The sequence below is a fragment of the Prionailurus bengalensis genome, chromosome X, assembly GCF_016509475.1.
Source record: "Prionailurus bengalensis isolate Pbe53 chromosome X, Fcat_Pben_1.1_paternal_pri, whole genome shotgun sequence".
NCBI lineage: Eukaryota > Metazoa > Chordata > Mammalia > Carnivora > Felidae > Prionailurus > Prionailurus bengalensis.
The window spans coordinates 111575682-111595794 of record NC_057361.1 but is presented as its reverse complement, the minus strand read 5'-3'; the positions used below and the strand labels follow the sequence as shown (position 1 = coordinate 111595794).

At 42.3% G+C, this 20113-nt stretch overlaps 1 protein-coding gene across 1 annotated transcript; it reads left to right on the top strand.

The window, feature by feature from the left end:
- Nucleotides 1-582: 582 nt before the first annotated feature.
- LOC122477673 (cytochrome c oxidase subunit 6B1-like) lies at nt 583-1166 on the top strand. The gene is made up of 2 exons (XM_043570945.1): nt 583-679; nt 969-1166. The coding sequence occupies exons 1-2, from the start codon at nt 638-640 to the stop codon at nt 1164-1166; spliced, it is 240 nt and encodes a 79-aa protein (XP_043426880.1). The 5' UTR covers nt 583-637.
- Nucleotides 1167-20113: the final 18947 nt, after the last annotated feature.

Genomic DNA, 20113 nt, shown 5'->3' with positions numbered 1-20113 from the left:
CGCTTAACCGACTGCGCCACCCAGGAGCCCCAGGATTTTTTTTTTAATGAGTGATTTTACCTTTAGACCTTAGAAAAGTCACCTAATGTTTCTTTGCAACAGTTTGGCCAACATCTACAAGAAAGGGGCCTGATTAGATGACTTCTAGTGTCCTTTATGGATCCAGGAGTCCCAGGTTAAGTGGGGGGCTGGCAGAGCACAGGAAGTAACCCCATTTCTGTCGCTGGCTGCAGCAAATTGCTTAGAGCTCCAAGAGGCCATTTGAGGAACACTGGTTAAAAAGGAGCACGTGTCAACTCTACTTCAATCCAAATTTTTTACAAAGTGCTTTTTAAAAATTTTTATCTATTTTTATTTTTTTCATGTTTATTATTTTTGAGAGAGACAGAGACCGAGAGCAAGCAGGGGAGGGGCAGAGAGAGAGGGAGACACAGAATCCGAAGCAGGCTCCAGGCTCCGAGCTGCCAGCACAGAGCCCCCCACGGGGCTCGAACTCACAGACCACGAGATCATGACCTGAGGCGAAGTTGGTCGCTAAACCGACCGAGCCACCCAGGAGTCCCACAAAGTGCTTTGGCTGAGGGTCACATTGAGCTGAGAGCTGCTTTGGGGGTGTCTTTAGGAAGGAGTCAGAACCATGGCAGAAGACATCAAGATCAAAATCAAGAGAGGCGCCTGGGTGGCTCAGTCGGTTAAGCATCAGACTCTTGATTGCGGCTCAGGTCATGACCTCACGCATTGCGGAATCAGGCCCCGCATCAGGATCTGCGCTGGCAGCACGGAGCCTGCTTGGGATACTCTCTCTCCCCCTCTCTCTCTGCCCTTCCCCTGGTTGCGTGCACCTGTGCCTGTTCTCTCTCTCTCAAAATAATATTAATAATAAATAAAATAAACAAATAATAACATTATTATATATAAATAATATGCATCAATAACGATAAATAAACTTAAAAACAACCCAAATCAAGAACTACCAGACTACCCCTTTTGACAGCCGCTTCCCCAACCAGAACCAGACCAGGAAGTGCTGGCAGAACTCCCTGGACTTGCCCCACTGTGACAGGGCAATGACTGCCCAAAGGGATGCTGTCTCTGCATGGGAGTGGTACCTGCGTGTGTTCAGGTCCCTCTGCCTTGCATCCTGGGTGTCGGTCAGCCTGGGATGACCGCCGGGCAGAAGGCACGTCCCGTGGGAAGATCTGAACCGGTTCCACCCCCCTCTCCTCTGCCCTCCATCCTTCTCCCAGGGCGGTGAAGGGGGACCTGGGCGCGTGGTGATCCCCACCCTGGGATCCCGAGTCATAGCTCAACTAACCATAAGTACTTGTTGGGAAAGTGTAAGACTGTGTATGTGTAAAAGAGCTGAATGGTCGGGCAAGAAGCCAAGGTGGAATTAGGACTTTGGCCAGGAAGAGGGACTTCAGGGTGATTGTTTTTTCAGTTTTGTTTTATGTTTTTAAACTGACCACCTTCTCTATGCCGGACAATGGAATGAGCTATTATACAAAATAGCCTCAAGCCCCTGTATGTGCTAAAATGTGTCTATATATTGCCCTTTATTATCCACACAGTTTCCAAAAAAAAGTGCTTTAACTATGCATGTGGCTTAAAACCAACCAGAAGAATGCTTCATACAAGTGGACTTTTTAAAGTATCAGTGGCTTAACAATTACTGCAGGGCTAGATGATCAAAAGAATCCTCAGAAATGCAACAGGATCCTCAGCACTGGAGAGGACTTCTAGATCTTTTTCATACCAACTTGAATGAATAGCAGCACTTCTTGCTGATTCCTTTCTAACCTCCTAACCCCCTGTCTTGAAGTTTTATTTTCATAAACCTCTGTGCTCTTTCCCTCCATCCCATCCCAGAGCTCACAAGTAGAATCCCTTCTTAGACCCACCTTTGAGGGGTTATTAAAGAATAGCTTATGCTATTGAATAAGCTTCCTCTGTCCCGAGCACTGCTGAAAGTCCTTTCTGTGTATCAACTCAGTTAAAAGGAGGTGACACAATGTAAGTGTCAGCTCTGGAGCCAGACTGTCTGAGTTTGTGCTTCAGCTCTACCACTTCCTACCTGTTGACCTTGGACAAGTTGGTTAACTTCTCTGTCCCTCAAATCCGTCTATAAAAGGGGGACGCTGCTGCTGCTGCTACATCGTACCTTAGGGGGTTGTAAGAAGATTAAGATAAATTAACATCTGTAAAGTACTTAGAACAGTGATGGCATCCACTGAATATTATGTATGTGTGTACGCACAGGCATACATTTGTAATATACGCATCTCTCTCTCCATAATAAAATCTATATGTATATAGAAACTTACAACTCTATCAGGAAGATACTCTTGGGGCACCTGGATGGCTCAAGTCAGTTGAGCATTGGACTCTTGATTTTGGCTCAGGTCAGGATTCCCGGGTCATGGGACTGACTTCCGTGTTGGTGGGCATTGCGCTGAGCATGGAGTTGGCTTAAGATTCTCTCTTTTGCCCTCTGCCCCCTCCCCCACCAAAAAAAAGATGCTCTTATTTTTTTACAGATAAAAAAAATTTTAGGGGCGCCTGGGTGGCTCAGTAAGTTAAGTGTCCAACTTCGGCTCAGCTCATGATCTCACAGCCTGTGAGTTTGAGCCCCACGTAGCGCTCTGTGCTGACAGCTCAGAGCCTGGAGCCTATTTTGAATTCGGTGTGTCCGGCTCTCTCTGTCCCTCCCCCGCTCATGCTCTGTTTCTCTCTTTCTCTCAAAAATAACCATTAAAAATAATTTCACAGATAAAAAAATGAAGGGTCAGGAAGGGCAAGTAGTTTTTTAAGGTCATGCAGCCTGCCCTCCTGACCACTACACAATACTGCTTCTGCTTTTGTTTTGTTTTAAATTAAAAACTATTTATTTATTTATTTATTTATAAAGTAGTCTCCACACCCAATGTGGGGCTTGAATTCACAACCCTGAGATCAAGAGTTGCATGCTCTGTCGACTGAGCCAGCCAGGCGCCCCTTAAATAAACCTTTAAGTTAAAAAATAATTTTAACTTACAGAGATTTCTCATATACCTTATACCCAGCTTCCCCTGATGTTAACATCTTACATAACCACCTACATTTGTCACAAGAAATTAATGTTGATAATATGTTACTGTTATTAAGTAAAATAGAGATGGCTAACTATTAATAGCTCTTAACTATAGATTTAATTTGGATTTCACCAGTTTCCCCACTAGTATCCTTTCCCTGTTCCAGCATCCAACTCAAGATGACACATTGCATTTAGCCACACTGCTTTTTTTTTTTAAATTCTAGGATAGTTAACATAGAGTGTTACATTAGTTTCAGGTGTACAATATAGTGATTCAACAATACTATACATTACTCAGTGTTCATGATACACATACTCTGAGAGCCATACTGCTTCTTTCCTTTAAAAGATTTTTTTATTTTTATTTTTTATTATCTTTTGTTTTTTACAGTTTATTTATTTTGAGAGTGCACGAGTGCAGGGGAGGGGCAGAGACAGGGAGAGAGAGAGAGAGAGAGAGAGAATCCCAAGCAGGCTCCACACTGTCAGTGAGGAGCCGGATGCGGAGCTTGAACTCACGAACCGTGAGATCATGACCTGAGCTGAAATCAAGAGGCTGTTGCTTAACTGACTGAGCCACCCGGGTGCCCCAAAGATGTGTAAGCAAGCTCTGTACCCAACACGGGGCTCAAACCCATAACCCCGAGATCAAGAGTTTTATGCTCTACTGACTGAGCCAGCCAGGTGGCCCAGTCATATGGCTTCTTAATATCTATTGAGCAAGTTTGCTGGGTCAGGCCCTGTACTAGGTATTAGGGACAGAGAGATGAGTAAGAAACAGTTCCTGCCCCCAGGAAGCTCACAGACTGCTGGAGAGAGAGAGAGAGAGAAGCAAGGTATTGGTTATAATAAAGGGTAGTCAGTGTGATTACACTTAAGCATGGAGGCTTGTGGGGGCACAGGCAAGAGGCACCTTATTCAGTCGGGGCCATCTAAGCTGAGACCCGAGGATGAGTAAGACTTAGCCGGGCAAGATCAGGGTGTGTGTGTGACTTGAGTAGAGGTCAGCACTGAAAACCATATTTGAGGTGGAGAAAACATCGTGTGCAAAGATCTAGAGGGGAGAGCATGAGTATGGTCATCTTTGGGAACTGCTACATCTCCCAAGATCTCACCTCAAACTCTGAAACTCCCATCTGGACCACAACCTTCTACACTGGCTGTGACCTTTTTTAGGCCTTCAGGTTCTTTCTATGCTTTGATGGTCCCCCCTCCCTCACACACACGGCCCCACTCTCTCAGCTGCACTCATGTCCCAAATGGCCTTATGTTCAGTCGCATCAGGACTGAAGTCCCCTGGGCCAATCCCTGACCCTGGGAAAACCCCACACCTCCTACTTTCAATTAAAAGTCAGGCACTGGTTAATTTCGCTGTAACTTCCTCCTAACTTGGCCAAGCCTTGACTGTGTGAGATAGGACAGGACCTGAGCTTTGGAGTCGTGCAGACATGGGTTTGAATCCTAACTCTTCCACCTGCCATCTCTGTGGCCTTAGATAAGGTAGTCATCGTTTTATGAAATTTTTTAAAATTTGAGTGTAGTTGACACACACCGTTACGTTAGTTTCAGGTGTTCAACATAGTGATTCAACTTCTTTATACGTTATGTCATGGCTCCCCACGAGTAGAGCTACCTTCTGTCACCATACGATGCTATTACAATGCCGCTGACTATATTCTCTATGCTGTGCCTTTTATTCCCATGACTTACTCATCCCATAAGACAGTCACCATTTTAAATTTGTTTCCTCTTCTGTAAAATGGGAATGCTCACCTTATCCACTACCAAGACTGGTTGTGGAGATTAAAAATAATATAGGTGTACAAAAATTAGCTCAAAATGATCGAGGACCTAAACGTAAGACCTCAAACAATCAAACTCTTAGAAGAAAACATGGGACAAAAGCTTCATTGGCAATGGTTTCTTGGATATGACACCAAAGGCACAGGTAACAAAAGAGAAAAACAGACAAATTAGACTTCATGAAAATTTAAAATTTTAGTGCATCGAAAGAGTAAAAGAGAGCAAAAAGGCACAGAGTAAATTTATCCACAGAGTAAAAAGGGAACCCACAGAATGGGAGAAAATCTTTGAAGATCATATGTCTGATGTCCAGAATATATAGAGAACTTCTAAAACTCAACAACAAAAAACCCAGCAACACAACGCAAACATGGGCAAAGGACTTGAATAGATATTTCTCTAAAGAAAATATACAAATGGCCAATAAACACATGAAAAGATGCTCAACATCACTAGTCATTAGGGAAGTGCAAATCAAAACTGCAATGAAATCCACTTCCTGCCTGTTAGGATGGCTACTATTAAAAAAAACAATAACCCAGAAGATAACAAGTGTGGGTGAGGATGTAGAGAAAAGGGAACACTTGTGCATGTTGGTGGGCATGTGAAATATACAGCCACTGTGGAAAACGGCATGGGGGTTCCTCAAAAAATTAAAAGTAGAATCACCATGTGATCCAGAAATTCCACTTCGGGGTATATACCCCAAATAGTGAAAGCAGGGCCTCAAAGAGATATTTGTACACTCATGCTCATAGCATTATTCACGATAGCCAAATTATGGAAGCAACCCGAGGGTTGTAAAGGGAAAAACCGAGTCCTCTGCTCCTGTGTCTGTTTTTTACTCTAACATGCCTATCACACTCACAACACTTCTAACACCAGATGTGTGGGGGTTTTCCCCCGCCAAGCAATTCTCTAACACAGGCTGGTTGTCCTACAATTTAACTCAATTCTGACACTACCTACCAGGAAATAGCATCAGATCCCACAGCTTAAGGGCTCAGTCCAACGAAACTCTTCCTCCCACCCCCAAATTCAGATGCCAATTTTAACTAGTAGGTCCTTAGTTTACTCACACTTCTGTCCAACATGGCTATAAATAGGAGGTTCCCATGACTCCTTCCTGGGGTTTGATTAATTTGCTAGAGTAGCTCACAGAAGTCAGGGAAATAACTTACGTTTGCCAGTTTATTAAACAATATGGTAAACGATATGGATGAACAGTCAGATGAAGAGGTACGTAGGGTGAGGTCTGGGAGAGTTCTGAATGCAGGAGCTTCTGTCCCTGTGGAATTGGGTGCATCGCCCTCACAGTACATGGATGTGTTCACCAACCTGGAAGCTCCCCAGCCCCCCTAGTGTTGGGACTTTAAGGGAGGCTTCCTCACATAGGCACGATTGACCATTAACTCCATTTTCTCCCCTGGAGAAGTGAAAATTCCAAGCTTCTATTCATGGCTTGATCTTTCTGGTGATCAGCCCCCATCCAGAAGCCCACCCAAAATTGCCTCCCTTGGACAAAAGATACTCCTATCACCCAGGAAATTCCAGGGGATTCAGGAGCTCTGTGTCAGGAACCAGGGGCAGAGACCAATATTTAAATCACAGCGGCGTATGCATACAATGGAATATTATTCAACCTTAAAAAGGAAGGAAATCCTGCCCTATGCTACAACGGATAGATCTTTTTTTAAATGTTTATTTATTTTTGAGAGAGAGAGAAAGAGAGCAAGCAGAGGGGAGGGGCAGAGAGACAGGGAGAGAGAGAACCGCAATCCGGCCCTGTGCCATCAGCACAGAGCCCGATGTGGGGCTTGAACCAACAAACTGTGAGATCATGCCCTGAGCCAAAACCAAAAGTTGGACGCTCAATCGCCTGAGCCACCCAGGCACCCCATCTGTGATGGATGAATCTTGAGGATGTTATACTAAGTGAAATAAGCCAGTCACAAAAACACACATACTGTATGATTCTGTGTACATGAGGCACTCAGGGTAGTCAAATTCACAGAGGCAGAAAGTATCATGGTGGTTGCCAGGAGCTGCGGGGAGGGGAGAATGGGGAGTTATGGTTTCATGGGGACAGAGCTTCAGTTTGGGAAGATGAAAAAGTTGTGGAGATGTGGTGGCGATGGCTGCACAGGAATGCGAGTGTACTTCATGCTGCTGTATCGTGCACCTCAAAGTGGTTAAGATGGTCAATTTTATGTTACGTGTATTCTACCACGATAAAAAAAGAAAAAACACATAGGCAAAGTTCTTTTTTTTTTTTTTAGGATTTTTAAAAACGTCATCTCTACACCCAACATGCGCCTCGAACTCACAACCCCGAGATCAAGAGTCCCACCCCCTGTGGACTGAGCCAGCCAGGCTCCCTGGCAACATTCTTACTATGGTGCCACGTAACGGGTGCTGAGTAATTGGTAGCTTCCTTTATTATCATCCGCTTTTGTGTTTATCACTAGGTGAATCTCCAGGGTTTTGTTTATAGGACCTACTCCAAACCTTTTCCCTTTCTTCAGCCTCCAATGCTCACTTTCTTCCCTTGCCTTCTCTGTTCTTGGGTCTCCTTTTACCTCTTTGACGGTCTCTTGCATTGCCTTTACTGGTTCTTCTTCCTTCTCTTATTTCCTAAGTGTAGGTATGTCCTCAAGATCCCATGTTCAAAATTCTTCTTTTCCAGGGGCACCTGGGTGGCTCAGTCGGTTAAGCATCCGACACTTGATTTTGGCTCAGGTTGTGATCTCATGGTTCGTGAGACCGAGCCCTGCGTCGGGCTCTGCGCTGACACTGTGGAGCCTGCTTGGGATTCTCTCTCTCCTTCTCTCTCTGCCCCTCCCCTGCTCTCCCTCTCAACATAAACAAAGAAACAAATTCCTCTTTCTCTTTAAAAAAAATTTTTTTTTAACGTTGATTTATTTTTGAGACAGAGAGAGACAGAGCATGAATGGGGGAGGGTCAGAGAGAGAGGGAGACACAGAATCTGAAACAGGCTCCAGGCTCTGAGCAATCAGCACAGAGCCCGACGCGGGGCTTGAACTCACGGACCGCGAGATCATGACCTGAGACGAAGTCAGACGCTTAACCGACTGAGCCACCCAGGCGCCCCTCCTCTTTTTCTATATTATCTCTCTTAGTAATTTATTTTCAGGCTTATGTGAATGACAGTTTTTTGTTTGTTTGTTTGTTTGTTTGTTTGTTTGTTTAAGTAAGCTCTGTGCCCAACATGGGGCTTGAAGTCATGACCCTGAGATCAAGAGTCACATGTTCTACTGACTGGGCCAGCCCGGTGCCCCTTATGTGAATCACTTCCAAATGTGTATCTCTGATCTCAACTTTACACTTGAGCTCCAGACCTGATTTCCAGACTCCTCACTGACCATCTTCACCTGGATGTTTTGAGGGCCCTGCACATCTATATGCTAATGTCTTCTCTTCCAGTTCTCCTTCCCACCCCACCTCAAACCTGTCCTTCTGACTATTTCAGTTGTTAATGGCCTCACCCTCTTCTCAGACCCTAGGTTTGAACTCTCAACATCTTATGGTTCTAAGAACTGTCACGCAATCTCCACATTTCTGTTCTCCCTGCCGTCAACCAGTTTCCTACCTCGGCGTCTTGCCATCCAGTAGAGGCAATCCATCCCTTTCTAGTGGGGAGGCTGTTTGAGTACCGTCCTATCCAGAGTACTCCCTTTTCCTGATAACAAGATTGCCGGGACATACGATTCAGAAATTTGCTCGATGAGCAAGGATTTAAAACAAAGGGAGGGGAATAGTCCGGACGGATATTTTATTCCAGCTATGATGAAGCCCAAGGAACTGTCCCTGCTCTGCAGCAAGTGGCACTTAGATTCAACCTTTCTCTCCCCCATGTGCTGTAAGACGCGCACTGCCGAGCCATGCTCTTGGAATACTTTTTTTTTCAGTGCTGAGTTCTATTAAGAAACATTAATGCATGCGTTAACACCATTAGCTAAGTGACCGTATAGTTGACAGTCCCCTTCCATTATGAGTTGATTCAATGAGTGGGCATCTCAAAAAAGCAATCTGTTTTTTTAATGTTTATTTATTTATTTTTGAGAGAGAGCGAGAGAGCAAGGGAGGGACAGAAAGAAGGGGAGAGAGAGAATCCCAGGCAGGCTCCGAACTGTTAGCACAGAGCCCAATGTGGGGCTCGAATTCATGAACTGTGAGATCATGACCTGAGCCAAAATCCAGAGTTGGACACTTAACCAACTGAGCTACCCAGACGCCCCTTAAAAATGCGATCTTAATCCTAACCATAAATCCCATTTGGCCATTATACCCTAGGGAAGATTTGTACCTGTGTTCCAAAGACATTTACATGGGGCAAACTGCCCCAGACTGAAAACAATCCAAATATCCATCAGGAGCAGGATGGATGAATAAATTATGCCATATTCCATAAAATGGAATATCGACAACAAAGAGAATGACCTACACGTACACACAAGGTCACAAATAAATCTGAAAAACAATGTTGAATAAAGTAAGTCTGAGAACATATGCAATATAATTCCATTTCTATGGAGTTCAAAACCAGGCAAAACTAAGTAATATCATATTGGTTGGAGATAAATGCATATGTGACAACAACTGTAAAGGTAAGCAAGGAATAATTAGCACAAAATTCAGGAGAGTTCTTGGAGCTTTTGAAGGTGGAGAGGAGCATAGTAGGCTGAGGAGGGGCTTCGAAGGCTTTAAAGGCATTGTTTTTTAATGCTGGATGGTGGGTCACAGGTTTTCATATCATTATTATTTAAACTGTGTATCTGCATTAAATACACTATTGTATGTACAATATACAATTTAAAAATGTATTTAAAGTAACATTATTTCCAAGTTCTTTGAGATGAGAGGATGACCTTTCCTTTAGCGAGATAGCTCTATTTTTTTTAATGTTTATTTTTGAGAGAGTGCACATGAGCAGGGAAGGGGGAAGAGAGAGAGGGGGACAGAGGATCCAAAGCAGGCTCCGTGCCGATAGCAGAGAGCACCATGTGGGGCTCGAACCCACGAACCACGAGATCATGACCTGAGCCGAGATTGGATGAGGTTGGACGCTTAACCGACTGAGCCACCCGAGTGCCCCTAGCTAGATAGCTCTCGCCCACCTTCAAAACTCACTTCAAACCTCCTTCGGGAAGCCACCTCTGACTCCCCAGGTTTATTTAATGTGGAAAATTTCAAACATACACAAAACTAAGGAAAATAATATAATGAGCCACCATGTAACCCCCCCCCCCCCCCCCCAGCTTCAACAGTTATCAACGTATAGCCAACCATGTTTCTTCTATACCCTGGCACACTCCCCTCCCCATACTGGATCATTGGAAAGCAAACCTCAGCCATCCTATTACTTCATTTGTAAACACTTTGGTAAGAGTCTCTAAAAGATAAGGACCCAGGGCACCTGGGTGGCTCCGTTCGTTGAGCTTCCGACTTCCGCTCAGGTCGTGATCTTGGTAGTTGGTGAGTTTGAGCCCTGGCTCGGGCTTTCTGCTGTTAGCATACAATCGGCTTTGGATCTGCTGTCCCCCACCCTCTGTCCCTCCCCTGCTCTCGCTCTCTCTCTCAAAAGAAAAATAAATAAATAAAACTCTAAAAAATTAAAACAATAAAAGATAAGGACCCTTTAAAAAGGGCCCAACCCCAATACCATTATCCACTTAAATTTGACAGACTCCTTAATATTAAATATCCAGATAGTGTTTAATTTTCCCATGTCCTATAGCTTTTGATTTGTTCATTTCAGGATCTAAACAAATTTCACACATCCCATTTGGTTGTTATGTTTTTTAAGTCTCTTTGAATCTAATGTTCTCCCACCCTCTTTTTTTTTTTTTCTTGCAATTTATTTGCTGAAGAAAACCACATCTAATCAATTTCCTACATTCTGTATTTCTGGCTGATTCACCTGTCCTCCACTCATTTCCAAACCTCTCTACCTTTCCCTTTCCCACCATTTTCTATTTCCACCTATACATTTTTTTGGAGGGTAGATAGAACGGATGCCAAGAGCATAGAATGGAGGGAAGGGTCACCCCTATGCAGACCTCTACCCTAGCACTCCATACACTTGACTGGAATCATGAGGGGTTTTTTTGTCTGTCTCCCTCCAGCGCACCTCTTGGGGCTCAATACTGTCTCTTAGTTGATTTTTTATCCTCTGCTTTAGACAGAATTTTACACACAGTAGGTGCCAAAGAAATGTTTATTGAAAGGATGAATAATACTGCTCTCTTGTACTGCTTATGTGCTATACCCTCTTTTCCAACTTTGCAGTAAGATTAAGACTTTGTAGAAACTTTGATTTCAACCCCCTGGGGTAAGGTATTATGCAAAATTCTTTTGATAGTTACTTTTCTTGATAAGTGTGACAAATTTCATTGTGAAGAGTGCTTTGTTTATTGTACTTTCCTTTCTTGCCCATTTCCTGAAACACCGTGGTCTTGATAAGCTTGTTTGAAAGTAAGCACAAAAGTTCCCTGCTCTGTAACTTGATTGGGGGGGGGGTCCCAGAAGCCTTGGCCTCAGGGGGAATTGTGGGTTAACGGCTTCTGAGTAATGCATTACTCACCACAGCTTCTTAGAAACTTCTGAAGCAAATTATTACTTTCTGAGATATCTTTGCTCTGTTCTTTGAATTGTACGGGTCATCCCCTCTTGTAGATTTTCCTCCTTTACTATATGAAAAACAATGTCTCCGAGAAAGCTAGGAACAAACTTCCTTTTCTGCACTCACTCTAGTATTTTCTCTTGATTTACAGTTGAGGCGTATGCAGTCTCCAGTGTACGTGGCTAAACCTCCTTTCTGTTAGCTCTGTAACAGGTACTTGAACCCATATTTATGATCTGTTTTACCTCATCACAAATACAAAATGTACTAACACCACCAAATAAGAAAACTTTCCTATATGCTATTGGATTCGATAATATTGTACTCCTTATCCGTCTAATCCTGTGAAAACCCCTGATGTCCTTAGAATTGTTTTAGAAATACTCCCCGTCTTCCTAATTCCAGGAAATGAATGTGGTTCATGGGACTTGCGATATTATTTTTATAAAATTGCTATGAACTGGCTGAATAATTCAAAATTCAACTGAACTAATCTAGCTGTAGCTCTGAATGTATAGGGTTTATGGAATTATGTTTGAAATGGTAGGTGATGAAGTCCCTTCCTCGGTATTTTTTTAATGCAGCACTTAGATAATGGTGAATTAAGATTTCCTGGAGAGCCAATTTTAAGCCATCAACCGACAGTGAAGGATGAACAAAGACTGGATGACATATTGAAATTATACCTGGCACATAAACTTGTATCAAACACTTCTAATCTGGCAAACAATGCCATGAGTGATGGCAAATGCAATCGAATAGAAACCTAGATCAATTATCTTAGAAAGATTGAAGTCAGCAGATAAAAATGGGACCATGGAGGCTTCTGAATTAACTAGCACCGAGAACATGAATCGGTCTTTCATCTTTTATTATTTCATCCTTTTCCTTTGAAGTAAACTTAAAAATAATCTTTTCACCAACTCCTCAAAATGAAATATTCACTATATCACTCTTACTCCTTATTAAAAACTGGTATTAGTGTGCCTTTAGACTGAAGACATCAAAGAAACTATGGAGTGTGCTCATATAAACATAAGGAAGCCTGAAGTATATTGCTTATTTTTCTATGGAATAAATGCAAAATCATGATACTTCCTTGTGCATTTACTGGAGTCTACTTGGATTTTCTGAGAGAAACTTCCCTTTCTCTTTTGATTCAGTCCTCGTTGAATGGATGAAACATGTGGTGATTTGTTTCTAGCATCTTGAGATCAGCCCTACTTTTCATCCATGATAATACCCATCAAGCAGAGTACCGTACTTTTTTAGTTTTTCCAATGGGTTTGGATTTTAATAGGTTTATTCCATTGCTAAGTAGTATCAAACTCTTCTATATATAATTGTGTGAGTACATCTGGATGTCATCTAGTCATTCCACATTTAAAAGTGTCTGAACGTATCTTGTTACATGTTGTAAACACCATTGATGGCCTGCCACTACCCCCTTTTCCATGGTAACAGAACCCCAATTTGTGCTGGTATGAGGCATCATGGGTTTTAAGAGAGACTGAGTCCCTTCCCAGCCCCCGTCCTTAACCTGGCTAAACCAGCCTTGGTAGTTTTTTTTTTTTTTAATTAACACTTTATTTTTTATTTTATCTTAGTTTTTAAAATGATTTTTTATGTTTATTTATTTATTTTGAGGGAGACAGGGGGCACACGAGCAGGGGAGGGGCAGTGAGAGAGAGAGAGGGAGAGAGAATCCCAAGCAGGCTCCACCGGGTCAGCGCAGAGCCCGACGTGGGGCTTGAACTCATGAAACTGTGAGATCGTGACCCGAGCCGAAATCAAGAGTCAGTTGCTTAACCGACCGAGCCACCCAGGCACCCCCAAAACTTTATGGTTTAGAGCAGATTTAGATTCACAGCAAAATTGAGGAGAAAGGAAGAGATTTTCCATATGCCTCTCATCACCACACATGCACAGCCTCCCCCATTATCAACAAACCCCCCAGAGCGGCACATCTGTTGCAGTCGGTGAACTTACGTCATTGCCTCATCATCACCCAAAGTCCATAGTTTACGTGAATCTTCACTCTTGGTGGTGTGCCTTCTATGGGTTTGGACAAATGCATAATGACATGTATTCACTGTCATGGCATCATGTAGAGTATTTTCACTGCCCTAAAAATCCTCTGTACTCTGCCTATTCATCCCTCCCTGTCCCCCTGGAAACCACTGATCATCTGCTGTCTCCATAGTTTTCCCCTTTCCAGGATGTCATATAGTCGGAATCGTACTGTAAGTATCCTATTAAGATTGCTTCTTTCACTTAGTAATATGTGTTTAAGGTTCTCCCATGTCTTTTCATGGCTTCGATAGCTCATTTTTTTTTCAATTAATTTATTTTGAGAGAGAGTGTGAATGGGGGTGAGGCAGAGAGTGAGGGAGAGAGAGAAAGAACCCCAAGCGGACTCCATGTTGCCAGTGCAGGGCCCGACACAGGGCTCAAAGTCATGAAACTGTGAGATCATGACCTGAGCCAAACCCGAGGGTCAGACACTTAATCGACTGAGCCACCCAGGCACCCCAAAGCTCATTTCTTTTTAGTGCTACATAATATTCCATTTGTATGACCCACACTTTATCCATTCACCTACTGAAGGACATCCTGGTTACTTCCGGGTTTGGGCAATTATGAGTAAAGCTGTTATAAATTTCACGTGCAGGTTTTTGTGTGGACATAAGTTTTAAGGTCCTTTGGGTAAGCACCAAGAGAAGTGACTGCTGGGTCATATGGCCAGAATATGTTTAGTTTTGTGAGAAACCGCCATAATGTCTTCCAAAGTGGCTGTACCATTTTGCAGTCCCATTAGCAGTGAATGAAAATTCCTCCATATGCTCACCAGCATTTGGTGGTGTCATGGTTCTGGATTTTGGCCATCCTAATTGGGATCTAGTGGTATCTCGTTGCTGGTTTTTTTTTTTCTTTTAATTTTTTTAACGTCTATTTATTTTTGAGAGACAGAGACAGAGTGTGAGCGGAGGAGGGGCAGAGAGAGGGGGAGACACGGAATCCGAAGCAGGCTCCCGGCTCTGAGCTGTCAGCACAGAGCCCGACGCGGGGCTCGAACTCACGGACCGTGAGATCATGACCTGAGCCGAAGTCGGACGCTCAACCGACAGAGCCACCCAGGCGCCCTGCTCGTTGCTGTTTTAATTTGCATTGCCCTTGTGATACGGTGTGAAGCATCTTTTCCTATGCTTATTTTCCATCTATGTATCTTCTTTGCTGAGCTGTCTGTTAAGGTCTTTGGCTTATTTTTCAATCAGGTTGCTTGTTTTCTTTTGGTTGAGTTTTAAGTGCTCTTTGTATATTTTGGGTAATAGTCCTTTGTCAGATGTGTCGTTTGCAAATATTTTCTCTCAGTCTGCAGCGACGGTAATTTCGTTACGCTCATTGATGCCTGGCTTAGGCACAGATATTTAATTTTGGTACCGACACATGTGGAAGAGTCTGTCGGAGAGCTGTGGGGAAGGCTTTTCTCAGAAAGGGGCACCAGAAAAGGATGTCCTCTCTTCTGGCCTTTGGAAGTCGCTGTTTGGGGACGTGCTACCTGGGGCTGTTGGAATCATTCTGCAGCTATGAGGAGGATAGGAGACAAACAGAGCCTCAGAGTGGAAAAATGGAAAGAATATGAACCCCTGGTAGTATTGTTGAGCCAGTGAATTACCCAAACTGCCTTATCTCAGTTCTCCTTGTCATACAGCTTAATAAACTCACAGTTGTTGGGTTGCTTTCTTTTCCTTGCATCCAGGCATTCTGGCTGACATACTACCTAAAGCGGATGGTTCCTATGAAGCATCAGGTGACATCACTCTGATTCCTGACACTACACAGATTCAGCTCCGTTAGGGCTGAATGTCAACATGAAATAATTAGAACTGGTTTCTACAGTATGTCTTTCTTTTGTCATCACTTTTACTTTATTAATAAGAATGTGTCGTTATAAAAGCAATAGTTATAGACAATTAGGAAAAGTCTTTATATTTCCTTTCTCTTTTTGAAAATGCAGAATTATTGGGGGAGGTGTGCTCATTAAATTTGCAATGACACAGAGATAGGAGAGCACCATATGACAGTTAAGATTCAGAAATATTTCAGCAAGCTATAATGATGAGCCCGAACCAGCAAGATGAAATGTAATAGAAATGTACATTTTTGCATTTAGGTTTGAGATGAGAACTATGGCTGCTCAGGATGAGAGTTAAAGGCTGTTTATAAGAAAAGTATCTGGGGGTTTCAGTTAAGTGCTAATTCCCTAAGTGCCAAGATTAGAACAGGGCAAACAAAAATTACTAAAAGTGTAATTATAGAAATCCTTCCTTCCTTCAATGAGTATGTATTAAACACGTATTCAGCAAATGCATATTGGCAGCTGGTTCCAAGAGGAGGCGCTTTGGACTTCAACTGATTTCAGCTTGGACTGTGTGATCTTAGGGAAGTTACTTTACTTCTCTGTGTCTCAGTTTTCCTAACTGTCAAACATGACTGATTACAGTGTATGGTGACTGAGAGAGCCAAAGTAAGGATATAGTCAAAATACTTTCTAGCAATATTTTTTAGTGTGTGGCCTTGCGTTAGATCAATTGTGGTAATTTATGCACAATAATCTGTTTTGTTCCTTTTATACCTGGAGAACGTTATTTTTATACCGTATTTTGACGCACACTGAGACCAGGGAAGGACCAGGCGAGCATGAAAAGAGGATCTCTGGAAATGGTATCACATGAGGAATCCTTTCAGGAATTAAACGTTTGATCTGAAGAGAACAGACTTCATATGTTTAAACAGGAGCCGTATGAATCGGGTAATGTAGTTGTTTAGCGTTTCTACAAAGGGAACCCTGGACACAACAAGGAGAGGCAGAATTCAGCTCAATATACTGAAAACGTTAACTATGATTGTTCTGCGATAATTGCATGGCCTAATTGGAACAGCGGTGACCTCCCTGTCACTCTTGTAAGGACTTGGGCAGAAGCCAGACGGGCATCTGTCGGGGAGGAGGTGGGGAATTCAGTGAGTCCGGAAGTTGTATATTTGACTTGGGCTCCTTTGAGCAGCAAGGTTCTGATTGAATTTTTCGCCTGTGTATCCTTGGAAGGTTTTTTAACCTACAAGGACTATTAACACACCATCAGGGAAACTATTGTCTCACCTATTTTGCAGAGTCAAAAATTTCAGAATTCAAATGTCCTTTAGAGACTAAATAGATGTATTTCTCAAATACTGGTCTATGAATTGGTAAGAGAGTTGAAAGACAAATTATTCTTCTTTGTATTAAGTTTTCTTCCATTGTAAGAGTAATATAAACACATTAAATAAAATGGTACAAAGAGAAAGGAAGGGAAAATCAGTTCGGCTACATCATTTTTATGCATAGTTTTTAATATATAACTCGTATTTCATATATATAGAAATAAGTATCAACATAATTATATATAATTATATATTTGTATATATAAAATACAATATATAAAAAATATATAATATATAAATATATAATATAAATACAATACTATATGTATGTATGTGTGTGTATGTGTATATATATATATATATATAAATGTTTTTCGCTATTTTCAGTATATAAGGGTTGTACTAGTTTGCTGGGGCTGCTGTAATAAAAAACCACACCACACACTGGGCAGTTTAAACAGCAAAAATGTACTGTCTTACAGCTCAGGAGGCCAGAAGTCTGAAATCAAGGTGTCGGCAGGGTGTAGTCTTTCTGAGAGTGGTGAGGAAGAATCTGTTCCAGGCCTTTCCTCTAGATTCTGGTGGTTTGCTGGCCACCTTTGGCCTTCCTTGTTTCTGCTGCATTACCCCAATCTGTGCCTTCATCATCACATGGCCTTCTCCCTGTGTGCATGTCTGTCCCCAAACTCCCCCTTTTCATAAGGACAACAATCACATTGGATTAAGGACCCACCCTACTCCAGCATGATCTCATCCTAACTTAATGAATCACATCTGCAATGACCCTATTCCCATATAAGGTCACATTACGAGGTACTGGGGGTGAGGACATCAATGTACGAATTGGGGGGGGGGTACACAATTCAACCCATAAGAAGGATCAAACCAATTTACAGTGCCATCTGCAATGTATAAGAGTGCCTGTTTTCCCGTATCCTCAATGACGTTAGGTTTCATTTTAAAAAGTAATATTTTTGCCAACTAGGTGAAGGATAGCACCATAGTGATGTTTTAACAGATATTCCTTTCCTAGTGAGGGTGAATGGTTTCTGTTGGCTCGTTAGTTGAACGTCTTCTTTTGTGAAATGTCTGTTTATGTCTACTGCCTCTATTTTTTTTTAATTAGGAAAGTAATATATTACAAAAGATTTGAAAAACAGAGAAAATAAAAACCACCCATAATGCCACTACAGTATATTATAATATGGAAATGGGTTAATACACAATGTACTAGAAGAGCACATTCTTCAATTATTATGAATTCAGAACCAGGCTTCTGGTATTAGACAAATAAAAGCTTTCCCCGCTTAAGGATATGCTACCTGGCCATTACTGGGGTACAAAATGAGAGGACTCCTGGTTGTAAGAAATTTAAAATTACGTTTCTGTACGAGGGCCTATCTTTGAGCATCTTACATGTCCAATACCTGTTGAATGAATTCATAATCTAGTTATTAGACATAATTTTTATTCATTATTTTGCTGAGACAAGTCAGTTTTCAACAGTTTCTTCATCCTGGGCTACACGCGTGAAATACCTTAAGGCTATCGTAATGTACGTAAGTCATACATTTAAGAACCAGCATCTTACTAGGCCAAACAGAAGTTGAACCAGTATAAGATCTACCATTTAAAACATATATTTAATAAGTCATAGGTGAAAAAAGGTCTTACAAAGTACTTTTTTAAAAAATTAGGCTTCCTGCCCAGTGTGGAGCCCATTGAGGGGCTGGAACACGCAACCCTGAGATCAAGACCTGAGCTGAGATCAAGAGTTGGACAATTAACCAACTGAGCCACCTGGGTGTCCATACAAAGTATCTCTCAGAGTAAACTTATGTATATCAAAAAATACGGTTTCACAGAAACAAATCTGTTCTGTGGAAAATTCCCAACATGGAATCCTTTTGTTTCCTTTGTAAAGGAAAAAATTCATGTTAGAACCAAGAGACGTTACAACTTATCATTTGTCCATCGTCTGAAATAAGTTGAGCTAAAAGAAATATCTGGTGGTGTCTGTAATGTTACAGGTGCATATTGGTAACATACACCAATTATCTATTTTTCTATTTCGTATCCTTCCTCTTATTTCTTTGGTAATATTTTGCCCATATTGTTACTCATATTTCAGTCTTTGTAATTAAAGTGCAAAGACTGGCCTCAAAATGAAACTCAAAGGTTTCATATCTAAAAAAAAAAAGTTGAAGCACCTGGGTGGCTTAGTCGGTTATGTGTCCGACTTTGGCTCAGGTCATGATCTCACGGTTCATGGGTTTGAGCCCCGCATCGGGGTCTCTGCTGTCAGCATGGAGCCTGCTTTTGGGTCCTCTGTCCCCCTCTCTCCTTGCCCCTCACCCATTCTCTGTCTCTGTCTCTGTCTCTGTCTCTCTCAAATATAAAAAATAAAAACATACAAAAAACCTGTTTAAAAAGTTGTATAAAAAAGAGAGCTCCTCAAAGTGTGTGGTGAAACTCTTTTCTAAAAATTTCCAATTCGGGGCGCCTGGGTGGCGCAGTCGGTTGGGCGTCCGACTTCAGCCAGGTCACGATCTCGCGGTCCGTGAGTTCGAGCCCCGCGTCGGGCTCTGGGCTGATGGCTCAGAGCCTGGAGCCTGTTTCCGATTCTGTGTCTCCCTCTCTCTCTGCCCCTCCCCCGTTCATGCTCTGTCTCTCTCTGTCCCAAAAATAAATAAACGTTGAAAAAAAAAAGTTTAAAAATTTCCAATTCGTTTATAAAAATTAACTATTAGAAGAATACTTTTAAAAATCACCAAGGCATAGAGAGTAAAAATCCAAAAATTTAAAAGCTTCTGTAGACATGCAAACTAACTTGCCAAATTTCTATAAATGTTTTTTAATTTTTTAAAATGTTTATTTATTTTTGACAGAGAGAGAGACAGAGCATGAGCAGGGGAGGGGCAGAGAGAGAGGGAGACACAGAATCTGAAGTGGGCTTCAGGCTTCGAGCTGTCAGCACAGAGCCAGACGCGGGGCTCGAACTCACAGAATGTGAGATCATGACCTGAGCCGAAGTCGGACGCTCAACCAACTGAGCCACCCAGGCGCCCCAAAATTTTTTAAATTTTTATTTAATCTTTTTAGAGAGAGAGGGTGAGAGTCGGGGAGAGCAGCAGCGGGGGGAGGGAGAGAGGGAAAAGGAGAGAGAGAATCTTAAGCAGGTGCACACTGAGCAGAGTCCAACGTGGGGCTCAGTATGATGACCCTGGGATCATGATCTGCCCTGAAATCAAGAGTCAGAGGCTCAGCCGACTGAGCCACCCAGGTGCCCCAAATTTCTATAAAAGTTTTAAATGCTTCATCTTAATTCCTGAACTTATCTAGGCATGGTCTGATAACAAATAGTCCACAGACTACACCTTGAGTAGACCTGA

Bases quoted from the DNA above. Each gene is read 5' to 3' on its own strand.
- LOC122477673 (XM_043570945.1), top strand. From the start codon at position 638: ATGGCAGAAGACATCAAGATCAAAATCAAGAGAGGCGCCTGG. The intron at 680-968 runs GTGGCTCAGTCG...ACCCAAATCAAG, and splicing joins AAATCAAGAGAGGCGCCTGG to AACTACCAGACTACCCCTTT.